The sequence below is a fragment of the Vulpes lagopus genome, chromosome 15, assembly GCF_018345385.1.
Source record: "Vulpes lagopus strain Blue_001 chromosome 15, ASM1834538v1, whole genome shotgun sequence".
NCBI lineage: Eukaryota > Metazoa > Chordata > Mammalia > Carnivora > Canidae > Vulpes > Vulpes lagopus.
In genome coordinates this window covers 36,496,384-36,521,425 of record NC_054838.1, presented here as the reverse complement: position 1 = coordinate 36,521,425, position 25,042 = coordinate 36,496,384, and the positions used below count along the sequence as shown (strand labels likewise).

The 25,042-nt window shown below is 35.6% G+C and overlaps 1 protein-coding gene across 1 annotated transcript in view; it reads right to left on the bottom strand.

Moving 5' to 3' along the window:
• HIKESHI (heat shock protein nuclear import factor hikeshi) overlaps positions 1-24,726 on the bottom strand; it is a 40,647-nt gene extending 15,921 nt beyond the window's left edge. Inside the window, exons 1-2 of the mRNA XM_041730292.1 lie at positions 24,520-24,726; positions 20,823-21,060 (exon numbers count right to left, since the gene is read on the bottom strand). Coding sequence (XP_041586226.1) covers positions 20,823-21,060; positions 24,520-24,549 — 268 coding nt within the window. The 5' untranslated portion in view covers positions 24,550-24,726. The remainder of the gene's footprint in view (positions 1-20,822; positions 21,061-24,519) is intronic.
• Positions 24,727-25,042: the final 316 nt, after the last annotated feature.

The following is a 25,042-nucleotide window of genomic DNA, read 5'->3' as shown; positions in this document are numbered from 1 at the left end:
AATTCACCTAAGAGACCATCATCTGAAGATTCAGTCTGAGACTTTGCTTATATGATCAACTTCATCATCATCATGAGAGTCTAGCATGCTATTTGTCTCCTTGTATTCATTTTGATTCATACAATAATGGTGAAATTTGTTCCTGTCAGTTTTCTTCTCTTTGCAATTATGAACAAAATATAACAAATTATGAATTCCCAATTCTGTTCAATAAAAGCAAACAGCAGACCATAAAAATGGTGTCTGCAGTCTCCTTTCACATTTCTTAAAAGATGACATGATCTAAAAAAAAAAAAAAAAAAAAAAAAGATGACATGATCTTTTAAACAATGCAATATGAAGATTCTATGATAATGTAATGGTAAAACTAAGGGGCACAGGCCAAATTTGGCCCCACAACCTAATTTCATAAGACCTGTGAGCTAAGAATAGTTTTTACATTTTTAAAGGTTATTTAAAGAAGAATATGCTACAGAGACCATATGTAGCCCACAAAGCTTAAAATATATACTATCTTACCCTTTTCAGAAACATTTGCCAGAGGCAACTAGGTGGCTCAGCTGGGTAAGCATCTGCCCTTGGCTTAAATCATGATCCTGGGATTGAGCTCTGCATTCAGGATCCCTGCTCAGTGGAGAGTCTGCTTTTCTCTCTCCTCTGCCCCTCTCTCCCTGCTTATGCTCGCTCTCTCTCAAATTAATAAAGTCTTAAAAAGTTTGCCAACCTCAGCTCTAAGTAATTCCATCATTCTTCCACTTTCTTATTATTTCAGCCCTTTTTTTGGCATAGTTGAGCAACTGATGAGTAATGATGAAATAATTCCTTAGAGTAAATAGTAAAATATTTCATGATATAGGAAAAATAAGATTACCAGTATCACCAAATACATCTTAGATTTGTAAGATGGTCCGGTAGACCTATAATGGTAATTGCAAGACAGAATGACTTTTAAAAATATGTAAGAAAATGTTCTCTCTATTCTTTAGAAGACTTCTACAAAAGAATAAAACTCACAAAGTGTCAATCTTTCTAAGAGTTATAAATGCCCCTAAAAAGAAACTGAAAAACTAAAAGTCCACTGGTGAAGATACCGTATATGTACATGGCAACAGAGATGACTAAAGAAAACATTTATGCCCAGAATAAGTAATTCACTATGAAGTGGCATTTGAACATGACATATGCTAAAGAGCTACATAAAGCAGCTTAATTATGCCTGGGTAAAAGCCTTCTTGGTATTGAATATAATTAGAAATCAAATATATATTTCTAAAATATATATTTCTAAAACCTCATTTCTATTGATAGCCTGACAAGCCTGAAATTACATTTTTCACTCATGCATAGTTCAAGAGCAATGTGACTGACTAACAAAGGTTTATCAACAATAAATTTTTAAACTAGATAAAAATGATAATGTATCTGACATCATAAAACCTCTTGAATTTGAATGTCTAAATGTATTTAAGCAATATTTACCAAGTATCTGAAGTTCATTACTATACATCCTAAAGAACAGATAGTAAAAGATACAAATAGTCCCTACTCTCAAGGAGCTTACATTCTAATGAGGACAGTAACAGTTACCTTTCTGAATAGGCTTCATTTTCTTAAGATCTTTCCTAGATCTTTCTAAATTTTATAAAAACATACTAACTATTCCTTGAGTACCAACTATATGCCAGACACTTTTATACATTCTACATTTGTTATCTCTAATACTTGCAAAAACACTTGCACTGTAGGTATCATTAAGTCCATTTTACCTGAAATCCCCTCTAAGGTGAGATAATTTAGTCAACATAACACACTAGTATCTGGGATTCAAAATAGGTCTATCAAGCTCTAAAGCTGATCCTCATTGTAGTTCATTATCCTACCTGTTTATACCAGATTCCATGATATGAACTCTTCACTGATTTTGTGCTTCACAATAAGCCATTCAAGAAAGCAAGTCCAGAAATGTCAGGCAGTAAAAGGTTCCCTCCCATTCTGGCTCACTAGTTCTGTTTCACGTGAATAGACTTATGAGTAGTATCTTGAACTCTTTTGTCCTTCCTAATCCCCTTGACAAGCTCAACCCAGTTTTAAAACAAAAACTAGAATAAATTTAAAAGTTTCTCCTGGCAACTGAGTTAAATGAAATTAGAAGAAGACTATATATGTCATGTGCAGAGAAAGCCAAAGTGATGACATTAAAATATGGCAGCAAGCCCAAAAAGAAAAGAGCAGAATTATAAAGAAGAAATTCAAATGATGATTTATAATAAACTCTAATTTTAACATTTCTTAAAAATTCCTCTTGGGTGCTAAGCCTTTTTTCACGGTTATTTTTAATGTCACTCTCATAATAGACAAAGAAAGGCTGAGCAACTGTGCCAGATTAAAGACTAAAGACAATTAAATGTAATGTACAATCCTAAATGAATCCTAGGTGGAGGGAATAATGCCTGTTACTAAAGGCATTATTAAGAAAATTGGCAAAACTTTAATGTATACTGTATATGAGACAAGAATATTGTATTAATGCGGAGTTTGCTGAATTTGATAATTATACTATGATTATATAAAATATATATAATGTATATTTTTGTATTAGGAAACACATTCTGATGTATTTAGGAGTAAAGAAGCAATGTCTGCAACTCATTCTCAAAGTTTCAGGGGAAAAAATACATATATACACACACATATGCACATATATAGATTTCTAGAGAATGATAAATAAAATGTAGTAAAATTAAAGAATGTGGGACAATGTAAGAAATACTTCATACTATTTTTGTCATTTTTCTCTGATTTTAAAATTATTTCTAAATAAGCAAATAAAATTATTACAAAATAAAGTTGCTTTAAATCCCTGATGCAAAAAAGAATTTTAAATATCAGACTGGGGATACTTTTAGAATTTCATTCTAAACACTACCTCACAGTAGGGCCAGGATCAAAAAAGGAACGGTAAAACCCCACCATAAGTACCCAATTTACTCTGAAGGCCTAAAACCTTAAAATATTACCTTTTCTCATAACAAAAGTATTCTACAAAGCTCTACTATATTCAGTACTCTATTTTATTCAGATAAATATATGATCCCTCTTCTTTATACCACAGGTGAACAGAACTATTTCTTATTCTTCTATTAAGTACAATAACATGTTAAAGTACTACAAACACAGTAAAAAAATACTCGTAAAGTTCCACATAAGTTTTTATTACATCTGACCTAATGTCCTACTCCCCCACCTGCTCTTCCAATCTTGGCCTCTTCTGTTTCCCATTCTCCATATAATTCTCCACTGCAGATGTCACTGGAATTCTCCCTGACTGAGGCATTGAACCATTTCCTCATTGTCTCGTGAAACACTTTACAAATAGTTAACCTACAGAGAAAAGGAAGGTTTAAGTTGAACTCTGTGTGTATGAGAGTATGTGGATGTGGCTTAAACAAACTCTTCAAATAGTATAAGAACTCTATAAATATTTACCTTTGACAGACATGCATATAAGTATGCATAAATGTGCATAATATAAATTCTTTCAGTTACATATTTTTGGGAAGAGAAACTGCTTCCACCTTCTAAATTCAGAATCAAAATTTTAACCTTTATTTAAAAGATACTGTACTCATGTTCCTTATATATTTGAACCAAAACTTCTTAAAGTTAACATTATATGGCATCTCATTATTCACACTTGTAATAGGTTTTAATAGATGTTTAAGTTATTATCAATGGACACGAGCACTTAGTTACCTACTACAAGAATGCTGATTTTTCTTAATCATCTTACAGTTTAACGATCCTGCTGAGGCTAAATAATACTCTCAGAACTCAGGTTAAGACAATTTAAAAAATTTTTCAAAAAGCCCATGAAATCTGACAGTATTAATACAGAAAGGATGTGGAAAGTAGAATTTCCAATGAAATGGACACACATCAAAAAAATACAAATAGACTATCACCCAAAAGACCTCATTGAGAAAATTAAAGTTGCAGTCCACTGGAAAAAATTCTCAATATCATACTATATGTTAACTAACTCGAATTTAAATAAAATTTGGAAGGGGGGGAGGAAAAAATTCCCAATGCAACCAGACTTGATCATGAAATGCTTCTCTTAACTAGATTAAGTCAAGGCAAAGGTGAGTAAATAATCCTGTTTGCCTCTGCTATTCAACTCTCAAACATGTGAAAATTCTAAACTCTGGGGAAAATACACAGAGTATTTACAATAGACTTTTGGACTTCCAATTATCCAGATCTGACTCACATGCTATTAAGAGCTGCAATGTTGAACTGTGGTATGAAGATGATAAAAATGGGAGATAAACATCTTTAATTCAAAATAAATCACCAAGGGCCACCTGAGTATTCAGTCAGCGAAGCATCTGACTTGGGCTCAGGTCCTGATCTCGTGGGTCATGGGATCAAACTCCCAACTAGACTCTGCACTCAGTGAGAGTCTCCTTGGATATTCCCTCCCTCTGTCCCTGCCTACCCCACCCCCAACAAATAAATAAAATCATTAAAAAAAAAAATCACCAAAATGTGATTTTTGTCATTACATTCAGAAATTTCATTAATTAGACCAATATAACAAGGAAAACTGGAGGCCCTATAAAAATAGCAAGATTCAGTTTCTAATTGTCAAATTACAGATGTTTACTTTGTGGGATCCCTGGGTGGCGCAGTGGTTTGGCACCTGCCTTTGGCCCAGGACGCGATCCTGGGGACCCGGGATCGAATCCCATGTCGGGCTCCCAGTGCATGGAGCCTGCTTCTCCCTCTGCCTATGTCTCTGCCTCTCTCTCTCACTGTGTGCCTATCATAAAAAAAAAAAAAAAAAAAGATGTTTACTTTGTTACTATTAACTTATGATATACTATGAAAAGTTAACAATCCATATCATAATCCCTAGAGGAAGCACTAAGAAATTAATACACCTTAAAAAAAAAAAAAAAAAAAAACAAACAGATGCCTGGGTGGCTCAGCAGTTGAAGGGTTGCCTTTGGCTCAGGTCGTGATCCCAGATCCTAGGATACACTCCCACATCAGGCTCCCCACAGGGAACCTGTTTCCCCCTCTGTTTATGTCTCTGCCTCTTTCTCTGTGTCTCTCATGAATGAATAAAATCTTTAAAAAAAACAAAAAACTAATACATCTTTGCAAAAAAAAGGAGAGAAGAAACATGAATTAAAAAAAAAAGCCAAAAGAAGGTTTAAAAAAAAAAAACCCAAAGAGCAAGGTAAAAATTTAAATCTAACATATCGGGCAGCCCAGGTGGCTCAGTGGTTTAGTGCCACCTTCAGTCTAGGGCCTGATCCTGGAGACCCGGGATTGAGTCCCACGTCGGGCTCCCTGCATGGAGCCTGCTTCTCCCTCTGCCTGTGTCTCTGCCTCTCTCTCTCTCTGTGTCTCTCATGAATAAATAAATAAAACCTTTAAAAAAAAATAAATCTAACATATCTATAACATTAAATATTAATGGGATTAAGCATCTTATTTTAAAAACGGAAGATGTAAGAACACTTTTTAAAAAGCAGCACCTAACTATATATATAAACTCTTTACAACAAAGCACACAGATTTATGTCAAAAAGTAAAAATGTAGAAAAAAATATAGCATGTGAACGCTCACCATGAAAAAGCCAGAAAAGCTATATAAATTTTAAACAAAAAATAAATAAATTTTAAACAAAGTAGACTTCAAGACAGTAGCATTACCAGAGGTAAAGGGCGTTTTATATAGACAAAAAGGCCAATTCATCAATCTTATACACTAATAAAACAGAGAAAGAGAGAACAATTGTTATGTCTTTTATTTCTTTTCCAATCTCACTGCACTCCTTATTAGCTGTATTCACCATGGTGCTTGAAGGCCTGGGCAATGTAGTAAGGCAATAAAAGAAATATAAAATTGGAAGGAAAGAAATAGTCTTTTTCAAAGACATTATGATCACCTATTTAGGAAATCCCGGGCAGTTATTAGAATAATGGAGTTTAGTAAGACAGTCAATATGTTACCCTTTCCTTCATCCTTCAGGATACAAAGTAAAATACACAAAATTCAGTTGTGTGATAACCTGAAATGCTACTGAGTATGAAGAGCAACACAAACTCATTCCTTGTCGGTGGGAATACAAATACACACTGCGACTTTGGAACACAGTTGAGCAGTTTCTTACAAAACTAAACATATTCTTACCATAGGATCTAGCAATCACACTCCTTGGTATTTACACAAAAGAGATGGAAACTTCAGTGCACACAAAAGTCTACACATGGATGTTTAAAGTAGCTTTATCCATAACTGTCAGAAATTGAAAACACCAAGATGTCCCTCAGTAGGTAAATGGATAAGCTGTGGTATATCCAGACAATGGAACATCATTCAGCACTACAAAGAAACGAGCTATCAAGTCAAAGAAGCCATCTGAAAAGGCTTTCATACATATGATGCCAACTACATGACACCGAGGAAAAGGTAAAATCAGAGAAACAATAAAAATTCAGTGGCTGCTCAGACTGGAGGTTAGGGGGAGTGTGTATGTGGGGGGAGGGGTGAATAAATAGATTTTTAGGGCAGTGAAAATACTGTGCTATGGTACAACTATAGATATATCATTAAATACTTATCCAAACTCACAGAAAGTATAACACCAAGAGCGAACCCTAAAGTAAACTGCACCTTGATTGACTACGATGTGTCTGAGTGATTATAATGTAGGTTCATCCTTGGTTAAAAAACAAAACAAAACAAAACCATAACCATTCTGGTGAATGATGTTGATAATGAAGGGAGGCTATACCTGGTGTGGGGATAGGGGTATATGGGAAATCTGTGTACCTTCCTCTCAATTTTGTTGTAAACCTAAAACTCCCTCCAAAAAAATAAAGTCTTTTTAAAAATTCAGTTGTACTTCCATATACTAGCAATAAAACAACCGATAATTTACAGGATGTTCAGAGACTTGTGGAAAAAAAAAAAAGCCAAAATGTCCAACAAAGAGTAAGTAATCAAATCATAACTTATCATCAAAATGTAATACTATGCTATTATTTTAAACAAGTAAGGGGCACCTGGTGGCTCAGTGGTTGAGCATCTGCCTTTGGCTCAGGTCATGGTCCTGGGGTCCTGGGATCGAGTCCCACATCGGGATCCCCATGGGGAACCTGCTTCTCCCTCTGCCTATGTCTCTGCCTCTCTGTTTCTCATGAATAAATAAAATCTTAAAAAAAAATTAATTAAAATAAAACAAGTTTTAAAAAAAGAACCATACCTCTCTACATCCGTTTTTTTTTTTTTTTTTAAGATTTTATTTATTTATTTAAGAGAGAGTGTGCACATACAAGCAGGAGGGAGAGAGGAGCAGGGAGCCCAATGCGGGCCTTGATCCCAGGACACTGGGATCATGACCTGAGCCAAAGCCAGACATTTAACCAACTAGCCACCTAGGTGCCCCTATACGAGTATTTCTGAGAGCCTTTTTTAACTCATGTCACCTTATTGCTTTAAATAAACATAAAAAAATCTCATTTTCTATTACCAGTCCAGCCCATCTGAAGATCAGAATGTGTTTCTCACTTTACGGGAAGTTTCTAACTTTATGGGTTAATAGGGAAAAAAGGAGGGAAAAGAAGGAAAAACTAAACACTTGATACTTTTAGAACACATCAAAAATTCATAACCCCTATGAAGTATTACTAAGCAAAAATGGCAGAAAACAGTAGTTACAGGCATATGAACTATACGTATATATAAGACAATGGAAATTTGAATGTATTTTTCTCCTTAAGTTTACTTTAGGAGGAGAAAAGACTATGCTTAGAATAGTGAACTAAGAATCTGAGAATCTAGATACTAATTCCTGCTCTATTTTAGAAACACTGTAAAAATTTCTAAATCTGAAGACTCTCAACAGTAAGATTAAGGAGTAATATTTTATTTTTTAGGTAAAAGAAAAAATTGGGCATGGAGCCCAATGCAGGGCTTGAACTCATGACCCTGAGATCAAGATCTGAGCTGAGATCAAGAGTCAAATGTTTAACTGAGCCACCGAGATGCCCCAGATTAAATTATTTTTAGGGCCTTCCATTCTAACATCCCATGGCTTACTCTGTTATTATACTTGGCAAGGATATGTTCTACTAGTTGTTTTATGTAGTACCAAGTACACTGTACCTTTATTACGACTTTCTAAAAATTGCCATGAAAATCATGATCCATTATCCACATTCAGTACCCTTTCTCCAGGCCTCCTATACCATTTGTTTTAAAGGCCATTTTATTCCAGGAATTCAGTTCCACTTCTAGGAGTTTCTTCTACAGAAATACAGTGCTAGAAAATACGTACAAAGATATGTGTAAGAATTTTTATTGTAGCATTGGTAGTAAAACAATTTAAAACAATGGAAACAACCCAAATTTCCGTCAATGGGAATTAGTTAAACAAATGATGGTATTGCCATACAGCATTCAACGGTTTCAAAGAGGTTGATCTATACATAATAATACCTAAAAGTTAACAGACTCTCTTCTCTGAGAATTGTAAATTCTCTAAAATCCAGCCTCTTAAAAACCAGACATCATAACATCCCCTTCTAGGCTTTCATATGTATTAACTACTTATACACATGAAAGCCTAGTACAATGAACTGCACAAGGAGATATTCAATATATGTTATCCTTTTATTCACCCTTCAAACATTATAAAATCTTTCTAACTGGTTTCTCTGGCTCTAATCTCAACAGATTCTCCAAGCCATTCTGGACAATAAGTTTCCTAGAACATCAACTTCATACCATCATTCTTTTGCTCAAACACTTGCCTACTAGAAAAATTTAAACCCCATATAGCTTGACCATCACACAACAGCTTCACTTTACCTTTAAAACCTTACCCCCTCGTACCTCTCAAATAAGAGCTTACCATGCCATACTTAAAAGTCTGCCTCCTCAGTCATTTGGAGATGCAATCCATATTACTACCTTTATGACTGATCATTTCCAAGTGTAATTCTCATCCTCTCACTGCCATCCCATCCAAACCTACTCACATACTTCAAATATATATTGCACACTAATCATTCACAAAGCCATTTTAAATTAACTGTTTACTAATCTGTGTCCTTTGAATACCATCTTGGAGTGATTTTAATACTCACACATTCACACACACACACACACACACACACTGAACCTGAGAACAGTCATCAACTTGACACATATGTACTAAGAATGAAGTAGATTTTCAATAATTAATTAAGGAATGGAATATACAACAAAGTTTAAACTATACAAGCAGGTACTTTTCTGTAATTTATTTAATTGAAATGCCTAAAGCAATTCCTGGTATATTTCCCAAGCTTTCACAATGTAGAAAGACAACTTAAGAATCATGGTATAGAATTACTGACCATCGATTCCCTATCCTGTACTTTTCATCTCTGTAACCTATCTATTTTATAACTGGAAGTATGTATCTCTTAATACCCTTTATCCATTTTACACATCCCTCCATCCACCTCATCTCTTGTAACCACGTTTGTTCTCTATATTTAAGAATCCATTTTGTTCGTTCAGTTGTGCACTTTTTTTTAAGATTCCACATATTAGTGAAATCATGGTATTTGTCTTTCTCAATCTGACTTATTTCACTTAGCAGGATACCCTGTAGGTTCAACCATGTTGTCGTAAATGGCAAGATCTCATTCTTTTTTATAGCTATTATTCTATTGTGGGTGTGTACATACATATATCTTTATCTATTGATAGATACTTGGGTTAACTTCCATAAGAAGTTTCCAGATGAAAAATACATCATAGGGAATATAGTCACTACTGTTGTAGTAACTAACATTATGGTGACAGACGGTGACTGCACTTATCATGGTGAGTAGTGTGTAGAATTGTCAAATCAGTATGTTGTACACCAGGGCACCTGGGTGGCTCAGTGGTTGAGCATCTGCCTTTGGCTCGGGTCGTGATCCTGGGGTTCTGGGATTGAGTCCCACATCAGGTTCCCCACAGGAGCCTGCTTATGTCTCTGCCTATGTCTCTGCCTATGTCTCTGCCTGTCTCTCTCAAGAATAAAATCTTAAAAAAATATATGTTGTACACCTAAAACTGGTATAATATTCCATAAAAAGAAAAAAAAGAAGAGTGCAAGACAATCCCTAAAAAAGGAATTGAGAGCCACAGTGTGAAATGGGAAACAAAAGGAGTAGCACCTACCTTAAGCCTGGGTATCTATATAGTTTGAAGAGGAAAGGGGCAAATATTGAATCAACCCCTAACATGAGTGAACAATCTAGATTACTCAGGGTCTACTTCATTTGGTGTTCTGCTTTGATTTATAGTATTTGGTTTGTGTTCACCAAGAGGCTTCTGTTCACAATCTGAAATAATTTATTCAAGAGGGACGCCTTGGTGGCTCAGTGGTTGAGCCTCTGCCTTCAGCTCAGCATGTAATCCCTGGGTCCCCGTTGAATACCACAACCAGCACCCTGCGGGGAGCCTGCTTTTCCCTCTGCCTGTGTCTCTGCCTCTCTCTGTGTCTCTCATGAATAAATAAATAAAATCTTTTAAAATAAATTAAATAAATAAAAAGACTTGATCGTGAAAGATAATAATAATTTATTTAAGAGCTGCTGGTGGGGATGGGGAGCATGATTAGAGGTAGAAGGAAGTACCAAAGAGGAGTAATAGAAAAAGTAACACTGGGGAATGCTTTTAAGTCTATATCATACATATATAAACAATAGTTCACTGGACCCTCTAAGCAAAATACGGAGACAGGAAAAAAAAAAAACATGGTATAGTTAACAACTTAGTACCTATAGCTACCCACTTTTCATATAAGTTCCATAAAACAACTTTTAGTTTTGTTAATATTTCCTTGTTTGTGCTAAATTTGAGTTAGCATACATTTCCTACTACACTTGATCTTAGCGAAAAGTAACCATACACTTCCTACTAAAGAGAAGAATCTCTTTACATACAACTCCCAGTATTTCATAATTTTTACTAATTTTTTGGCTAAATATCTCTTCCACATTATGAAGACCAAGGACAGAGTCTAAAGACAAAATTGCAAAAGACTCATTTAAATAAACTTCCCAAATTCTCTAACCACCAAATCATATCTCCTAAGTTTGTGGATTTTTTGTTTTTTAGGATTTCTATATCCCATGTAGGTAGAAATGAAAGGAAGGAGAAAGAAAAAGATTATTTTTGTTTCTTAATCTCAAATCCTTCATTTTATATTTTCAAGTTTAGTCCTATTCTAGTTGTTAAACATCACCCCCATATTGTTCCAGTGCATCAGCTTAAAAATGTATTCACCATATAACTCCTTTCAGATTCCAAGAATCACAAAGAATCTTCTCTCAATCAAAATAAAACTTATAGTAACTGGCTTCAAGATTCCCTACTAACCACAATTCTCCCAATAGAGCTCTCTTAACTTTCCCCAATCAAAACTGTTCTATGCAAAGTAATCTTTCATCATCTAGCAGAGAACAGCTAGAATACTATCAAAGTTTTTTGAAATGAAATTTGTTTCACTCGAACTTTCTACCCTCCTTGCTTTCCTACAATTTTACTCATAACATCTCAATTCAATTACAACTGCCTAGAGTTGCTTCAACGAGTCTGTCTCACTCAGAGGTTCTACTTAGCTAGGTTTGCCCAATAAATAAAACTTAAACACTTAGGCTTGAAAGCAGCATCTTTAAGGTTCAAAAATATACATCTATTAAAAGTCAATCTATTCTTATACTTTAATAATACACTATTCTCTAATATGAATAACATTTATATATATAAATTAAGAATTCTGATACTCTTAAAAATTCCAAAAAGTGTTTTTCTAAACTTACTAGTGAAAGAACCAACCAAAACATTTAACAGCATATTATCATTTGCTTAATGTTTGATATGCACTAAGTCACTAAGCATGGTAAGCTGCTTTATTTTTCTTTAAAAGAACATCATGCTTTACCCATCACAAATACTGCCTTGAAAATGTTTTAATGGATAAAATTATCAATAGCCATGTTATAATGAAAATGATGACAAACCGTTCATTTTTAAAATGGCAGGAGAATAAAAGAACTAATCTTATTATCATAATGGAAATATATCCATTCTTGTACTGAATCAGGTATTACTCTGAGACTAAGTTTTAGACTATTTTACCTAGCCCCATAACAGAAAACATTTCTCACTGAATTATCACTGTTCCACTTACAGGAACTGGATTAACCCATTTTTGGCTGCTGAATATTCTCCAAATTCGTAAAATAACACAGTAAGGAAACATCTGGGTTCTTATGACCCCAAATGTCACCCTCACCCCAACCTTCAACTTGTTGGGTATCATAAGAGAAAAGAAAAGACGGCCAAAGACAATGCAAAAAAAGATAGAAGAAAGCACTCTTCACTATTCCCAAAGCCGTGTCCTGCAAGGAATACAGTGATGATCACAAATGAAAAACAGACATAAAATGTTGGCAAAGTTGGGGCAAAGAGAGAGAGAAAAAAGTGGGCATTAAATTGATAATAAAATTGCTATGTCTCCAAAAACAAAAAATGGGTCCTAGTCTCCTGGTTCGTTGCTAATATTTACTTTAATCGATGCATATACATTGATTAAAGTCTACATACAATATAAATCTGCAAAAAAAAAAAAAAAAAATATATATATATATATATATATATATATATATATAAATCTGCACTTTCCACCTATGCAAAAGGTGAACAGCTAGCTGGCTACTAGCCTACTGCTATACAAACAAAACCTGCCACTTTATATTTAAGGCATTGCTATCATGTCCCACGGGCTCCTCAAATCCAAACCAAAAACATCACCTCTCAAAAAAAAAAAAAACAAAAAAAAAAAAACAAAAAAACATCACCTCTCTTCCCCCTGTAATTAGCTGTTTCTCTTCCTATATTGCTAAATATTTAGCAGTATCTAACCTTCTAGCATGCCTTCACACTAGTGATTTACTGTTTAAAAAAAAGCTTAAGAATATCTATTTCCATTTGCCTTTTTAAATCAATATATAAATATTCATTTATGTATGTTTATATTTTACTTTCAAATAGAGGACTTTGGGAGTCCCCAAATGAATATCAAAGTGAACAAAGATGTAGAAAAATGTGCCATTACTTTGTCTTTTCAACAAATGGTTCTAGAATAATTGACTATCCATACGGAAAAAAAAAAAAAAAAGAATCTATACCTCGCACTAAATACAAAATTAATTCAAACTGGATCCCAGATATAAGTATAAAATCTCAAACTAAAAAACAAGGAGAAAACCTTGGTGACCTTGAATTAGATAAAGATTTCTTAGGCTCAATACCAAAAGCACAATGCATAAAACAACAACATGAAAAACTGGACTTTATCAAAATTAAAAAATTCTGCTCTATCAAAGACATTGTTAAGAGAAAAGACAAGTCAAAGACTGGGAAAAAAAATTTTTAAATCACATATCTTATAAAAAACTTATATGTATCAAGAATATATATAAAACTCTCAAAACTCAATAAAACAACCCAATAAAAAAAACTTTTTACTTAAGTAAAAAAAACAACCCAACTTAAGTAAAAAACCAAAGACTAAAGTAGACCTTTCAACAAGGAACATATATAGATATGCAAATAAGCACACACAAAAAAAATGTTCAACATCGTTAATCATTAAATTTAAAAGTGTAAAAAAAAAAAAAACTTAAAAGTGTATATATACCTCTATACACCTATTAGAACGCCTAAAACTGAACAAACCAAGTGTTGGCAAGGATGTAAAGCAACCAGAACTTTCATATACTGCTAGTTGAATATAAAATGGAAGAACCATGTTGGAAAATAGTTTGGCAATGTTTTAAAAAATTAAGTATAGAGGTACCATATGATCCAGCCATTTCAATCCTAGACATTTATCCAAGAGAAAGGAGGGCATGTGCCCATACAAAGACTTATATATAAATGTTTATATCAGTTTTATTTTTATAGATCAAAACCCCTACAATCCAAATATCCATCAACAGGTAAATGGACGAATAGTGGGACATTCATACAATGGAATACTACCCAGAAATAAAAAGGAATGAACTGATACTTACTACAACATGGATGATTCTAAAAATAACTCAGCTGAGTTAAGCTAAACAAAAAAGCATACTGTATGTGTTCATTTATAGAAAACTCTAGAAATTTGGGAACCCTGGGTGGCGCAGCGGTTTAGCGCCTGCCTTTGGCCCAGGGCGTGATCCTGGAGACCCGGGATTGAATCCCACGTCGGGCTCCCGGCATGGAGCCTGCTTCTCCCTCTGCCTGTGTCTCTGCCTCTCTCTCTCTCTGTGTGTGTGACTGCCATAAATAAATAAAAATTAAAAAAAAAAAAAAAAGAAAACTCTAGAAATTTAAACTTTTACAATGAAACAAACTAGATCAGTAGTTGCCTAAGGCAGGAGAGGAGATAAGAGAAAGGATTACAACGGAGCACTAGGAAACTTCTAGTGGTGATATGTTCATTATCTTCAGTGTAGTGTTTCACAGGTATATACATATATCAAAATTTATCAAACTGTATCCTTTAAATATGTGCAATTTATTATATGTTAATTATATCTCAATAAATTATTAAAATTGTTAATAAAAAGTAAATTTCCTCTGTTCTTTGGAAGATTTCTTAAGAAAGGATAAAAATTATGAAATAGTATCTACCTAAAAAAAAATGAAAAATTAAAATTAGGGGGCACCTGGCTGGCTCAGTAGGTGGAGCACGAGACTCTTGATGTCAAGGTTGTAAATTCAAGCCCCGCATTGGATATAGAGATAAAAAAAAAAAAAAAAAAAAAACTTGAAAAAAAATTTTTTAATTACGTCTAATGGATCCTGAGGGTATACTAATGGTTAGAACATATCAAATATAAATAAATATGTATACACATATCTCTATGATTTCATAATACTTTAAAAAAATACTTTTGGAGGATATTAGGGAATCAATTCATATTTTGAACACTGGTATACAAAGAGGATTAATCAAGCATTATCATGCCTTTCCTATGACTCTACCTCTGAGTAACCAAATAGTAGACATTTGAGAGTCTCTTTATCGCTAGTAAATGAAATCACTGAATTAGAATATGATCATTTGAACTCCTACTGAATCACCAAATGTAGGGATCCCTGGGTGGCGCAGTGGTTTGGCGCCTGCCGTTGGCCCAGGGCGCGATTTTGGAAACCCGGGATCAAATCCCACATTGGGCTCCCGGTGCATGGAGCCTGCTTCTCCCTCTGCCTGTGTCTACCTCTCTCTCTCTCTCTGTGACTATCATAAAAAAAAAAAAAAAAAAGAATTACCAAATGTAGGCATTGCATATATATGGCTAATTTCACAAAAAGAGAAAACCTCGTATGAACTTCTTAAACAACACACCATTACCTATAATAATCCCACCAAAAAAATTTTTTAAATAAATTCAAAGGAAGTCTGATCAATCTCTTAGTCCAAGTAATTTACTGGAAATAGAGGACAGAGAATATATTACACCTTTAATTTTTATGAAAGATACTTGAGACATCAACCAGTTGCAATGTACAATGTTGATCCAAAGTACAGCTTTAAAAAAAAAGTACTTATAACTTTAAAATATATAAACCAAAAACTTCTCAGATCACTGGAAATCTGAACACTAATTAGACATCCAATTCCCTATCAAGGAATTTTTTTGTTTTTAAATGTGATAAAAGCATTATGATTATGTTTTAAAAAGTAGAAAGAAAAAAAGACCTTGTCTTTTTTTTTTTTTTAAGATGTTATTTATTTATTCATGAGACACACACAGAGAGAGGCAGAGACATAGGCAGAGATCCCTGCAGGGAGCCCAATGCTGGACTCAATCTCAGGAACCCAGAATCACACTCTTAAGGACCTTGCCTTTTAAAGACACTTATTAATGCATTTATGGATTACATGTTATGATTCTGGGATCTGTTTCTAAATAATAAGATAAGGAAGAAGTGAGTGGGATTATAAAAGAAATAACACTGGGGGGATCCCCGGGTGGCTCAGCGGTTTGGCGCCTGCCTTTGGCCCAGGGCGCGATCCTGGAGTCCTGGGATCGAGTCCCACGTCGGGCTCCCGGCATGGAGCCTGCTTCTCCCTCCTGTGTCTCTGCCTCTTTCTCTCTCTCTGTGTCTATCATAAATAAAAATAAATAAATAAATCTTAAAAAAAAAAAAAAAAACCCACAAAACTCTGGGGCACCTGGATGGCTCAGTCGACTAAGTATCCAACTCTCAATTTCAGCTCAGGTCATGATCTCATGGTCATATGATCTAGCCCTGCCTTGGGCTCTGCACTGGCCAAAGTCTGCTTGGGATTCTCTTTCTCCCTCTGCCCCTCCCCCATGGGTTGTGCGTGCACGTTCTCTCAATCCCAAATAAATAAAATCTTTAAAAAAATATATTATTCATGAGTTAGTCATTTTTGAAATTGAGTAATGAGTAGAGAACGGTTCAATATTCTCTTTGGTCAGCTTCTGTATATACTTGAATTTTGTATAATGAAAAATAAAATAATAAAAAAGATCTTGTTGAATTCACTTTCTATTTTTATGTACATCAATATAAAAATCCTAAATAAATAAGACTGGTATAGGTCAAATTTCTTCTCCTATATTGTCCTCGTCCTTTTTTGGTATGAATATTCTATTAGCTTAGAAATATAAACTAAAAGTTTCTTTCTACTAAAAGTTTATATAGGGGATCCCTGGGTGGCTCAGCGGTTTGGCCCAGGGCGCGATCCTGGAGTCCCGGGATCGAGTCCCACGTCAGGCTCCCGGCATGGAGCCTGCTTCTCCCTCTGCTGTGTCTCTGCCTCTCTCTCTCTCTGTCTATGATAAATAAATAAATAAATCTTTAAAAAATAAAAAAATAAAAAAATAAAAGTTTATATAAGATACGAATAATTTGTTTCATAAAGGTTTAGGTGAACTTTGTAAAACCATCTGGGCCTGATAGCTACATGTGGAAGGGAGGATTTCCACAATGTTTTATCTTTTGACTTGCAATTATATAGCACCATAAGCTGCATACTGATTTATCTGCCATTTACTACAATTTGCTTCATGACTTGGTATATGGTCAAATTTCATAAATATTCTGTGTATTTATAAATGTATATGATCTAATAATTAGGTGTGGGGTTCTATAAATGTCCATTGGCTCAAACTTGTTAACTCTTTTATCCAAATCTTTCATTTTACTAACATTTTATTTACCTGATTATCAAGGTGAATAAAATATTAATAGCATTTCTCATTCTAAATGTCAGTTTTTTAAAATATATATTGAAGTTACATATACACACAAATTCATGATTTATATTTTCCTAGAAATACTTTGGCTTTCCTAATGAATTATTTCATTCCTACTGAATGAATGTCTTAAGCCCTGATGTTTTTGTCTTAGTCTACTTTTTCTTAAAATTAGTCTATTTATGACAGGTATTTTTTTGGTTCTTCGTGTTAAAATGTTTTAGACCTATTACTCATAAGCAGCAATATAATTATTTGTTTGCTCCCTTTAAAATAAATCCTATCCTGGAGTCTCCTTGTTTTTTTTTTTCCTCACAAGTGTACTGTTTACATTTCTTCTGATAATTCATATAGTTGAAATTATTTCCACCATCTTTTGTTTTTAATATACTATGCCTTTAGTTTGCTTTTCCTTTTTTTTTAACTTTTCCTTAAGCTTTTAACAAGATTACCTGAAAGTAGAATCAGTATGATTATTCTCTTAACAATAAGACCTCAGAAATCTTTTACTCCAATCACTACCTCTCCTTTCTTACTCATTATTTTCCAGTATATTTAATCCTTGTGTATTTATTGTGTTGTTTTATACAGTAAGGTTGCCAAATTAGGCTACATGTTTACCAATTCTTTAACTTTGCATCTTGCATGCTCTTCTACATCCTGAGTTCAATTTCCTCTTATAAAGTGTAACTACCTTCAGTAGTTCTTTCAGTAATGGTCTATGCGTAGTAAACTTTCCATCTCTATCAGCAAAATATATTTCTCCATCACTTTAGAATAATAGTTTTTAGGTATTTTATTCTTCTTTGGCACTTTGAAGATATTAATCTATTAGTTTTGGCCTCTATTCATGCACATATTAAGTCTGCTAAACTGCCATCCAGTTATGATTGACTTGTCTCTCTGGTTCCTTTATTACTTTCTCTTTATATTAAATGCCCAGAAATTTCACTATAATGTATCAAATTGCCCCGTTATATTCCTTCCACTTATAGACTGTTTGTTTTTAGGCACAGTCACAAAAAAGATAAAAAGTGATTTGAGAAGGACTATTTTCTTAATTCTCCCAAAGACTTCAAAACTAACTCAAACTCCATGCTAAAAGTATGAGGCATTAATTCATTACATACAGTGGATGCCCTAGGGTAGTGGTTCTCAAATTTTAGCATGCACAATACCTGGGGAACTGGATTCCACCCAAGGTTTCTTTTTTTTTTTTTTTTTTTTTTTTTTTTTATTATTATAGTCAGAGAGAGAGAGAGAGAGAGAGAGAGAGAGAGAGGCAGAGACACAGGCAGAGGGAGAAGCAGGCTCCATGTACTGGAAGCCCGACGTGGGATTCGATCCCGGGTCTCCAGGATCGCGCCCTGGGCCAAAGGCAGGCGCCAAACCGCTGCGCCACCCAGGGATCCCTCACCCAAGGTTTCTGATCCATAGGTCTGGGGTCCTGCCATGAATCTGCATTTCTAACAAATTCCCAGATGATGTTAATGTTAATGCTAATTCTAGTGGTCAGGTAATCATGATTTAAGAATCACTATCTTGGAGTGCCTGGGTGGCTCAGCTGGTTGAGCATCTACCCTCAGCTCAGGTCATGATCCTGAGGTCCTGGGATCAAGTACTGATTGCAGCTCTCTGCTCAGTGGGGAGTTTTGTTCTCTCTCTCCCCTCCCCCCACTTATGCTCACTCACTCTCACTCACTTTCTCTCTCTCAAATAAATAAAATCTTAAAAAAAAAAAAAATCACTGTCTTAGGGATTATGGATAATTATCTTATGGAATCCCAGTTGATAAGAACTACAGTGATTTGTCCTGCTTCTTAAATGTAAAGATTAGGGATCCCTGGGTGGCGCAGCGGTTTGGCGCCTGCCTTTGGCCCAGGGCGCGATCCTGGAGACCCGGGATCGAATCCCACGTCGGGCTCCCGGTGCATGGAGCCTGCTTCTCCCTCTGCCTATGTCTCTGCCTCTCTCTCTCTCTCACTGTGTGCCTATCATAAATAAATAAAATTAAAAAAAAAAAAAATGTAAAGATTAGTATTTATCATCAATTCTAAACAGAATTTAGCTCTAAATACTGCTCTCTCCCACTTCTTCTAGAATTCCAACTACATTAAATAACAGCATCTAACAGTCCATCATCCTGCCAGAACTGCTCCAATTTATTTTCACACAGCCCTCAGGCTAAAACCAAAATTTGTTCATATCATCTCCCCTACCCAAGATAGTTTACTCGCTCCCTTATACCTGTAGGAGCAGTTCTTTACGTGGAGAGATATATGGATGTGCTTCAGAGTACATGCATACTTTTGAGTATTTACATTAGGTTACACATATTTTTCATAATACTAGCAAATAGGCCTGTGATCTAAACACATTAAATATTGCTGACTTAAATTCAAATGAGTCGATATGACACATAAAGCTTTTCCTGATCCATGCCTGCCTAATCTATCCTGGAACCACCCTACACACGTCATGCTTCCAAAATTTCTTCATTCTATACATACTACCTCCACCTAGAAAAGAATGCCCAATAGGCCTCTCCTAGGTCTAATTAACTTCTTCTCTTCCCAAGAGGTCCAATACCACCTCCTCCAGGAAACCTTCTCAACCCACTTGAGAGTTAGTTGCTCCCCTTTCTATTCTCTCTCAGCATCTTATACAAACATAACACTATTACACTTCATCCTTCTAATTAGTGGTCCACAAACTATCTTCCTTTATAAGAATATGAGTTATCTCCAGCAAGAATTTAATCACCATTTTAAAATCCTCATAGTAGATATCTAAATGTTTGTTAAATATATAAACATGTTGCCAAATATAATTTTTCCTTGGACTCTACATTTTCTAGAAGAATGTACTAAGAATTTTCATGTCTGTTTTCACGTTGATTTTCAAGAGAACCAGAGATTCAATGAGAGTAAATGGCATCTAATCTAGTTTTGTTCTCACATTTCCCCACAAAATACTTCAAAGCATCAAAGCAAGGATTCCGCCCCTATAAGGTCTGATGCCTGCATTATCGTTACAACCAAGAGAAAAACATCAGAGGGATAATCAAATAAAAGAGTTCAAAACCATCATTTAAAGAAAAAAAGGACTCATTTTATTTTTCTATCCAAGTCTACTTGCTTTATCTACTTAAAACACAAATGTGCATATTACAAATTCTGAGAAGATTCCTTGACATTATTTATTAAAACACCCAATAAAATCCCTTTACAAAAGTATACAAAATCCCTATACAAAAGTGAGTGGCTCTCTCCAGGGACAGAGGGTGGAAATGTGAGGAGCCTGAGACGGTCTTTTGCTTATTACTTTTCAAATGTATCAGTTTATCATATGAATTTTTTAAAAATAATACATCACTCTAGCAACCAGTAAAACATAATGGAAAGTTAAAAAATAAGCGCCACATCCTATGTCATGCTACTAAGAAAACAGCTTAATTATGTAATTAATATTTTTCTTACCAGATTTAAGACCTGAAATTTTGAAGATGGCACTTGGTTTCCCATTTGTGACAAATCCTAGGAGTTGCCACACAGGCATTCCACTTGAATCAGGATAGGAAAAGTAGACAGATCCTCCCATTCCCTCAGGAAATGGGATTGTTCCCAGCATAAAAACCACAACATGGTTGATACTTTCATAATCAGGCAAGTCAAAAACAAATTTATCCTCTGCCACTTGCTGTGCAGCTGTTTGCACCTAGAAAATAAGAAACTCGTCTTAGTTCAAGAGTTTGATGAGTTTCTATAACCCTTAACATGTTCCTGTAAGCTGTTATCAGGTACAGTCAATTATAGTCGTCATACCCAGTATAACCTTGGGTTAATCTGTTAGTCTATATGGAATATCCAAATATACCAGTGTCAAATATAAAAAGAAAATCCAAATATATATATTCAGCCTTAAAATGATCGTTTAATAAATGTAACCTTTAAAAAATAGAACTAAATTATTTCAGAAGTGCCCTCAAAGGAATTTACTTACATAAGTAAATCACTACCGCTTCAGAATGCCAAAGAAATGAAAGGCTGTTCAAAATACCACACCACCAAAGCCTTATTCTCTAGTATGAAGAAGGTAGAGCACGGGGAATTAAAATGGGTAAGCAATCTAGAAGGAATTAATTAATCCTCATTATTTGCAAATTCCATATTTATTAATTTGCCTACTCACTAGAATTTATTTGTAAGCACAAAATCGATATTCATTGTACTTTGGTCATTCATGAACAGGTTCGTGTGCAGAGCAGCAAAAATTTTGAGTTGCCTAATGCACATTTTCCTAGGAGAGGTGGAAAAAAGTTAGCTGTGCCTTCTTTTTTTCTGCTCTCATACCATAAACAAATGTGCTTTTCACAATTTAGTGCCATGTTTGTATTTTGTGTTTTGTTGGTGATTCTGATGTTTAAAATGTCCAAGCTGAAATGCTGGCTAGTATTCCTAGGTCTGAAACAGCTGTTATGTGCCATGCTGAGAAAATGTTACATAAGTTGCATTCAGAAATGAGTTATGGTGTCTTGGCTGTTAAGTTCAACTAATGAATCAACAACACATTAAACAGAAACAGGTAGAAAACAAGGTTATGTAATGATAGGCTGATAAAAACTGTCATCAGAGGCCTGAAAAAATCTAACTCTGTATTTCCCCTAAAAGCAACAAATCAGTATTTACCAACTGAGGAAGTGAGTGTTCACACTGACTTCATAGAACTGAACTGCTGTGAATAATGAGAATCAACTATATAAAAAGCAAAAATCCTACCTTGAATATGCTGAGTAGGAACCTATAAAAGTTTCCTCTTGACTCATTTCATAATCTAATTTTCTGGTCTAGAATTGAATGTCAGTTTCTAGAATGAGATCTTATCTTATTTTGAAGTTTGAGAAATCTATTTCCACAAAGAAAACTCATTTTATCACTTTCAGAAAATGATGGATAATTGCTGTATCACATCCATTAGCAAAATGAAGTATTAATTCTGAGGGCACTCAGGTCAAAAGGCTGTCAGGAATTTACGTATACAAAATTTTTTGGTTTTCTTTTTAATTGCTTTTGACACTGCATTCACCGTAACACCAAATCTGAATTACTACCAGTATTTTAAGACTGTAAATGGTCAAATCTTATTACATAGAACGCAACCTTTTTGCGTCTGCGAATAGTTGCTGTTGTACTAAAATTTTGCTTTTTTCTTTTATAATATCCTTGCCACTACAAAGAAACTTAAAATCGTTATAGTTGTATTATCAATCAAGTAACAGTTGTCCTAAATTTATTCCCAAGAGACAAGAATGAATGCCCTTAAACTCAAGTTCTGATTCCCTCCTCTGAAGTTTTCCAACCCCATTAAAAACTGTCCAGTTTAACATAGAGAATAAAACAAAAGAAAAACATAAATATAAAACCAAACTGCCTGTATTAGTATCAAATCCGATTTCACCAGTTTTTGGCATGCACATAAACTTAAAAACATATAAAATGATGGTATTTACAAGCCATGAAATAACCATCAGGCAAAATAAATATCTGTTAAATGTCAACTCTGTACCAAGCACAAAACATTCTGTAAATCTGTATTATGACACACTAATCCTTAACCTTAGGGAAAAAGAAAACTTTAAGAAAAAATTTTCAAGGAATGAAACTGAGTTTATAAATTTAAATGAGTAGATTTTTCTAGTTAGATAATGAAGTTAAGTTTTGGATGTCTCCAGGTCTAGTTGCCCTTAATTTTGATTAACATGTTCTCCGATTAACAGAGTCAAACACCTCCTAAAAATCTCATCTTCTAGGAACTCCTACTGGATATCCATTACAGAGGTTAGGTGTTAGGTAAGTAGACACAGGTTCTGCTTTAACTAAATTTCCTTCCAAATTAGTTGACAACATGTGATACTTGGAATCCATGTGGCCTTTTCTTTATAAAAACACAAAGAGGGGCTCCTGGCTGGCTCAGTGGTAAAGCATGTGACTCTTCATCGCAGGGTGGTGAGTTCAATCCCCACGCTGGGTGTAGAGATTACTTAAAAATAAACAAAAATAAAACACACACACATTTTAAATGTCATTCATCAACAACACTCACTCATCAGAGTCCCCCACTCATCCCAGGCTGGTCCTTTCATTTTCCCTGCCAACAGCAGGAGACATCCAAAGTTATCTCACCAATATTACCAATTACCACCACCGCCAAAGTGGCCTCCCAGTTATTCGAGGGCCAAACTTTTTGAGGCTACTCGTTTCCAATTTATCTTTGTATTTTCTTGGCACTGTGTACTGAATACATTACCAAAAGTTGATGAAGACTGTAATTCAACAAATGGGCTGCAAAATTTACCAAAGCAGGGCGAAAAAAAATAAATAAATAAGGAACTCTGGATGTAAAGGAGTTAAGTTTGAAAAAGATTCCCGGGTGGTTTCCAAAGAGGCAAGCAAAATTCATCCCCTAGTTTACTCCTAAACAGTTCCAGGTGCTGATCTCATTTAACTCTCATTATCTGACAAGGCAGGTTATTATCTCTTTTGACCAATGAGGATTTTCGCAGTTCATACCCTTCTGGACTACTACGGCCACGACTCACACTTAAATTTAGGCGTCTTTATCAGCCACCTTCCAATTACTTTAAGCATATTTTTTTACTGGGGTCCTTCCACAAAGACCCCAAAGGTGTACACTGCCCCCAGCACCACCTTCTTTCAGAAACAGTTTGTTAGGGAGTAGATTCAAACGCCAGGTGTACCTCTAACTCACTCTGCGAGCTCAGACAAGAACTTAAACTGCCAACGGAGCTTACGTTCCTCAACTACAAAATAAGGATTTTAATAACCATCCCACGAGTTATGAGGGTTAACTCTGAAGTGCCCAGTAAGCGCCACCCGGAAGGCTGAAATTATGAGAAATGGACAAAAGCCGTGCACTGCTAGGCGCAGGGATGAGGCACACTCGACAACAGCCCCTCACGTGGCTACTCTTCAAATGACTGCGGAGCTGAGGGCGGAGGAGAACCCACACCCCAGCGCCCACTCGCCACCCGCACATTTAGCTGGAAAGTACACAGAGGGGCTTTCCCCGCGTCTCCGCACCAGCGCACCCTCCCCTTGGCGGCCTCGCCCTCCGGTGTCCTGCCCCCTTCCTGATACCACCCGGCCCCATCCTCACCAGCCTCCCTGCCACCAAGCAGCCAAACATGGCGGCGACTCCGCTCAGCCGGCAGGGACCCGAAGCCGGCGACTACGAGTCCTCGGGCTACTGCCCTAGTCGAGCCCAAGAACCTTCCAGAACATGCAGGAGGACGCCTGCCCCTCCACTACATAGCGACTAGGCCAGCGGCAGGAACGCCTTCTGCCCCCGCGACCTCTGACCCCACTTCCTAACCAGCACGCCCCTCAGGCGGCGAGTACTTCCGGAGCTTACGCCAGCCGCCCCCACCAAGGGAGAAAGACGGGCCAGAACCTGTATGAGACTACAAGTCCCAGAGGGCCATGCGCCGGGTTCCGGGAGGAGCGTCAGGAGGATCTGGCTTTCGGGATTGACGGTCCAGATCCCGGGTTTTCAAATTCAGCGCCAGTAGGTGTTTCTCGTATTTGTGTAACATTTTAGAGGTTACAGCGTGCCTTACAATAATCACTTCACTAGGTCCTGGCAAAAGCTTTATGAGGTAGGTACTGCTGTCTCCATTTAG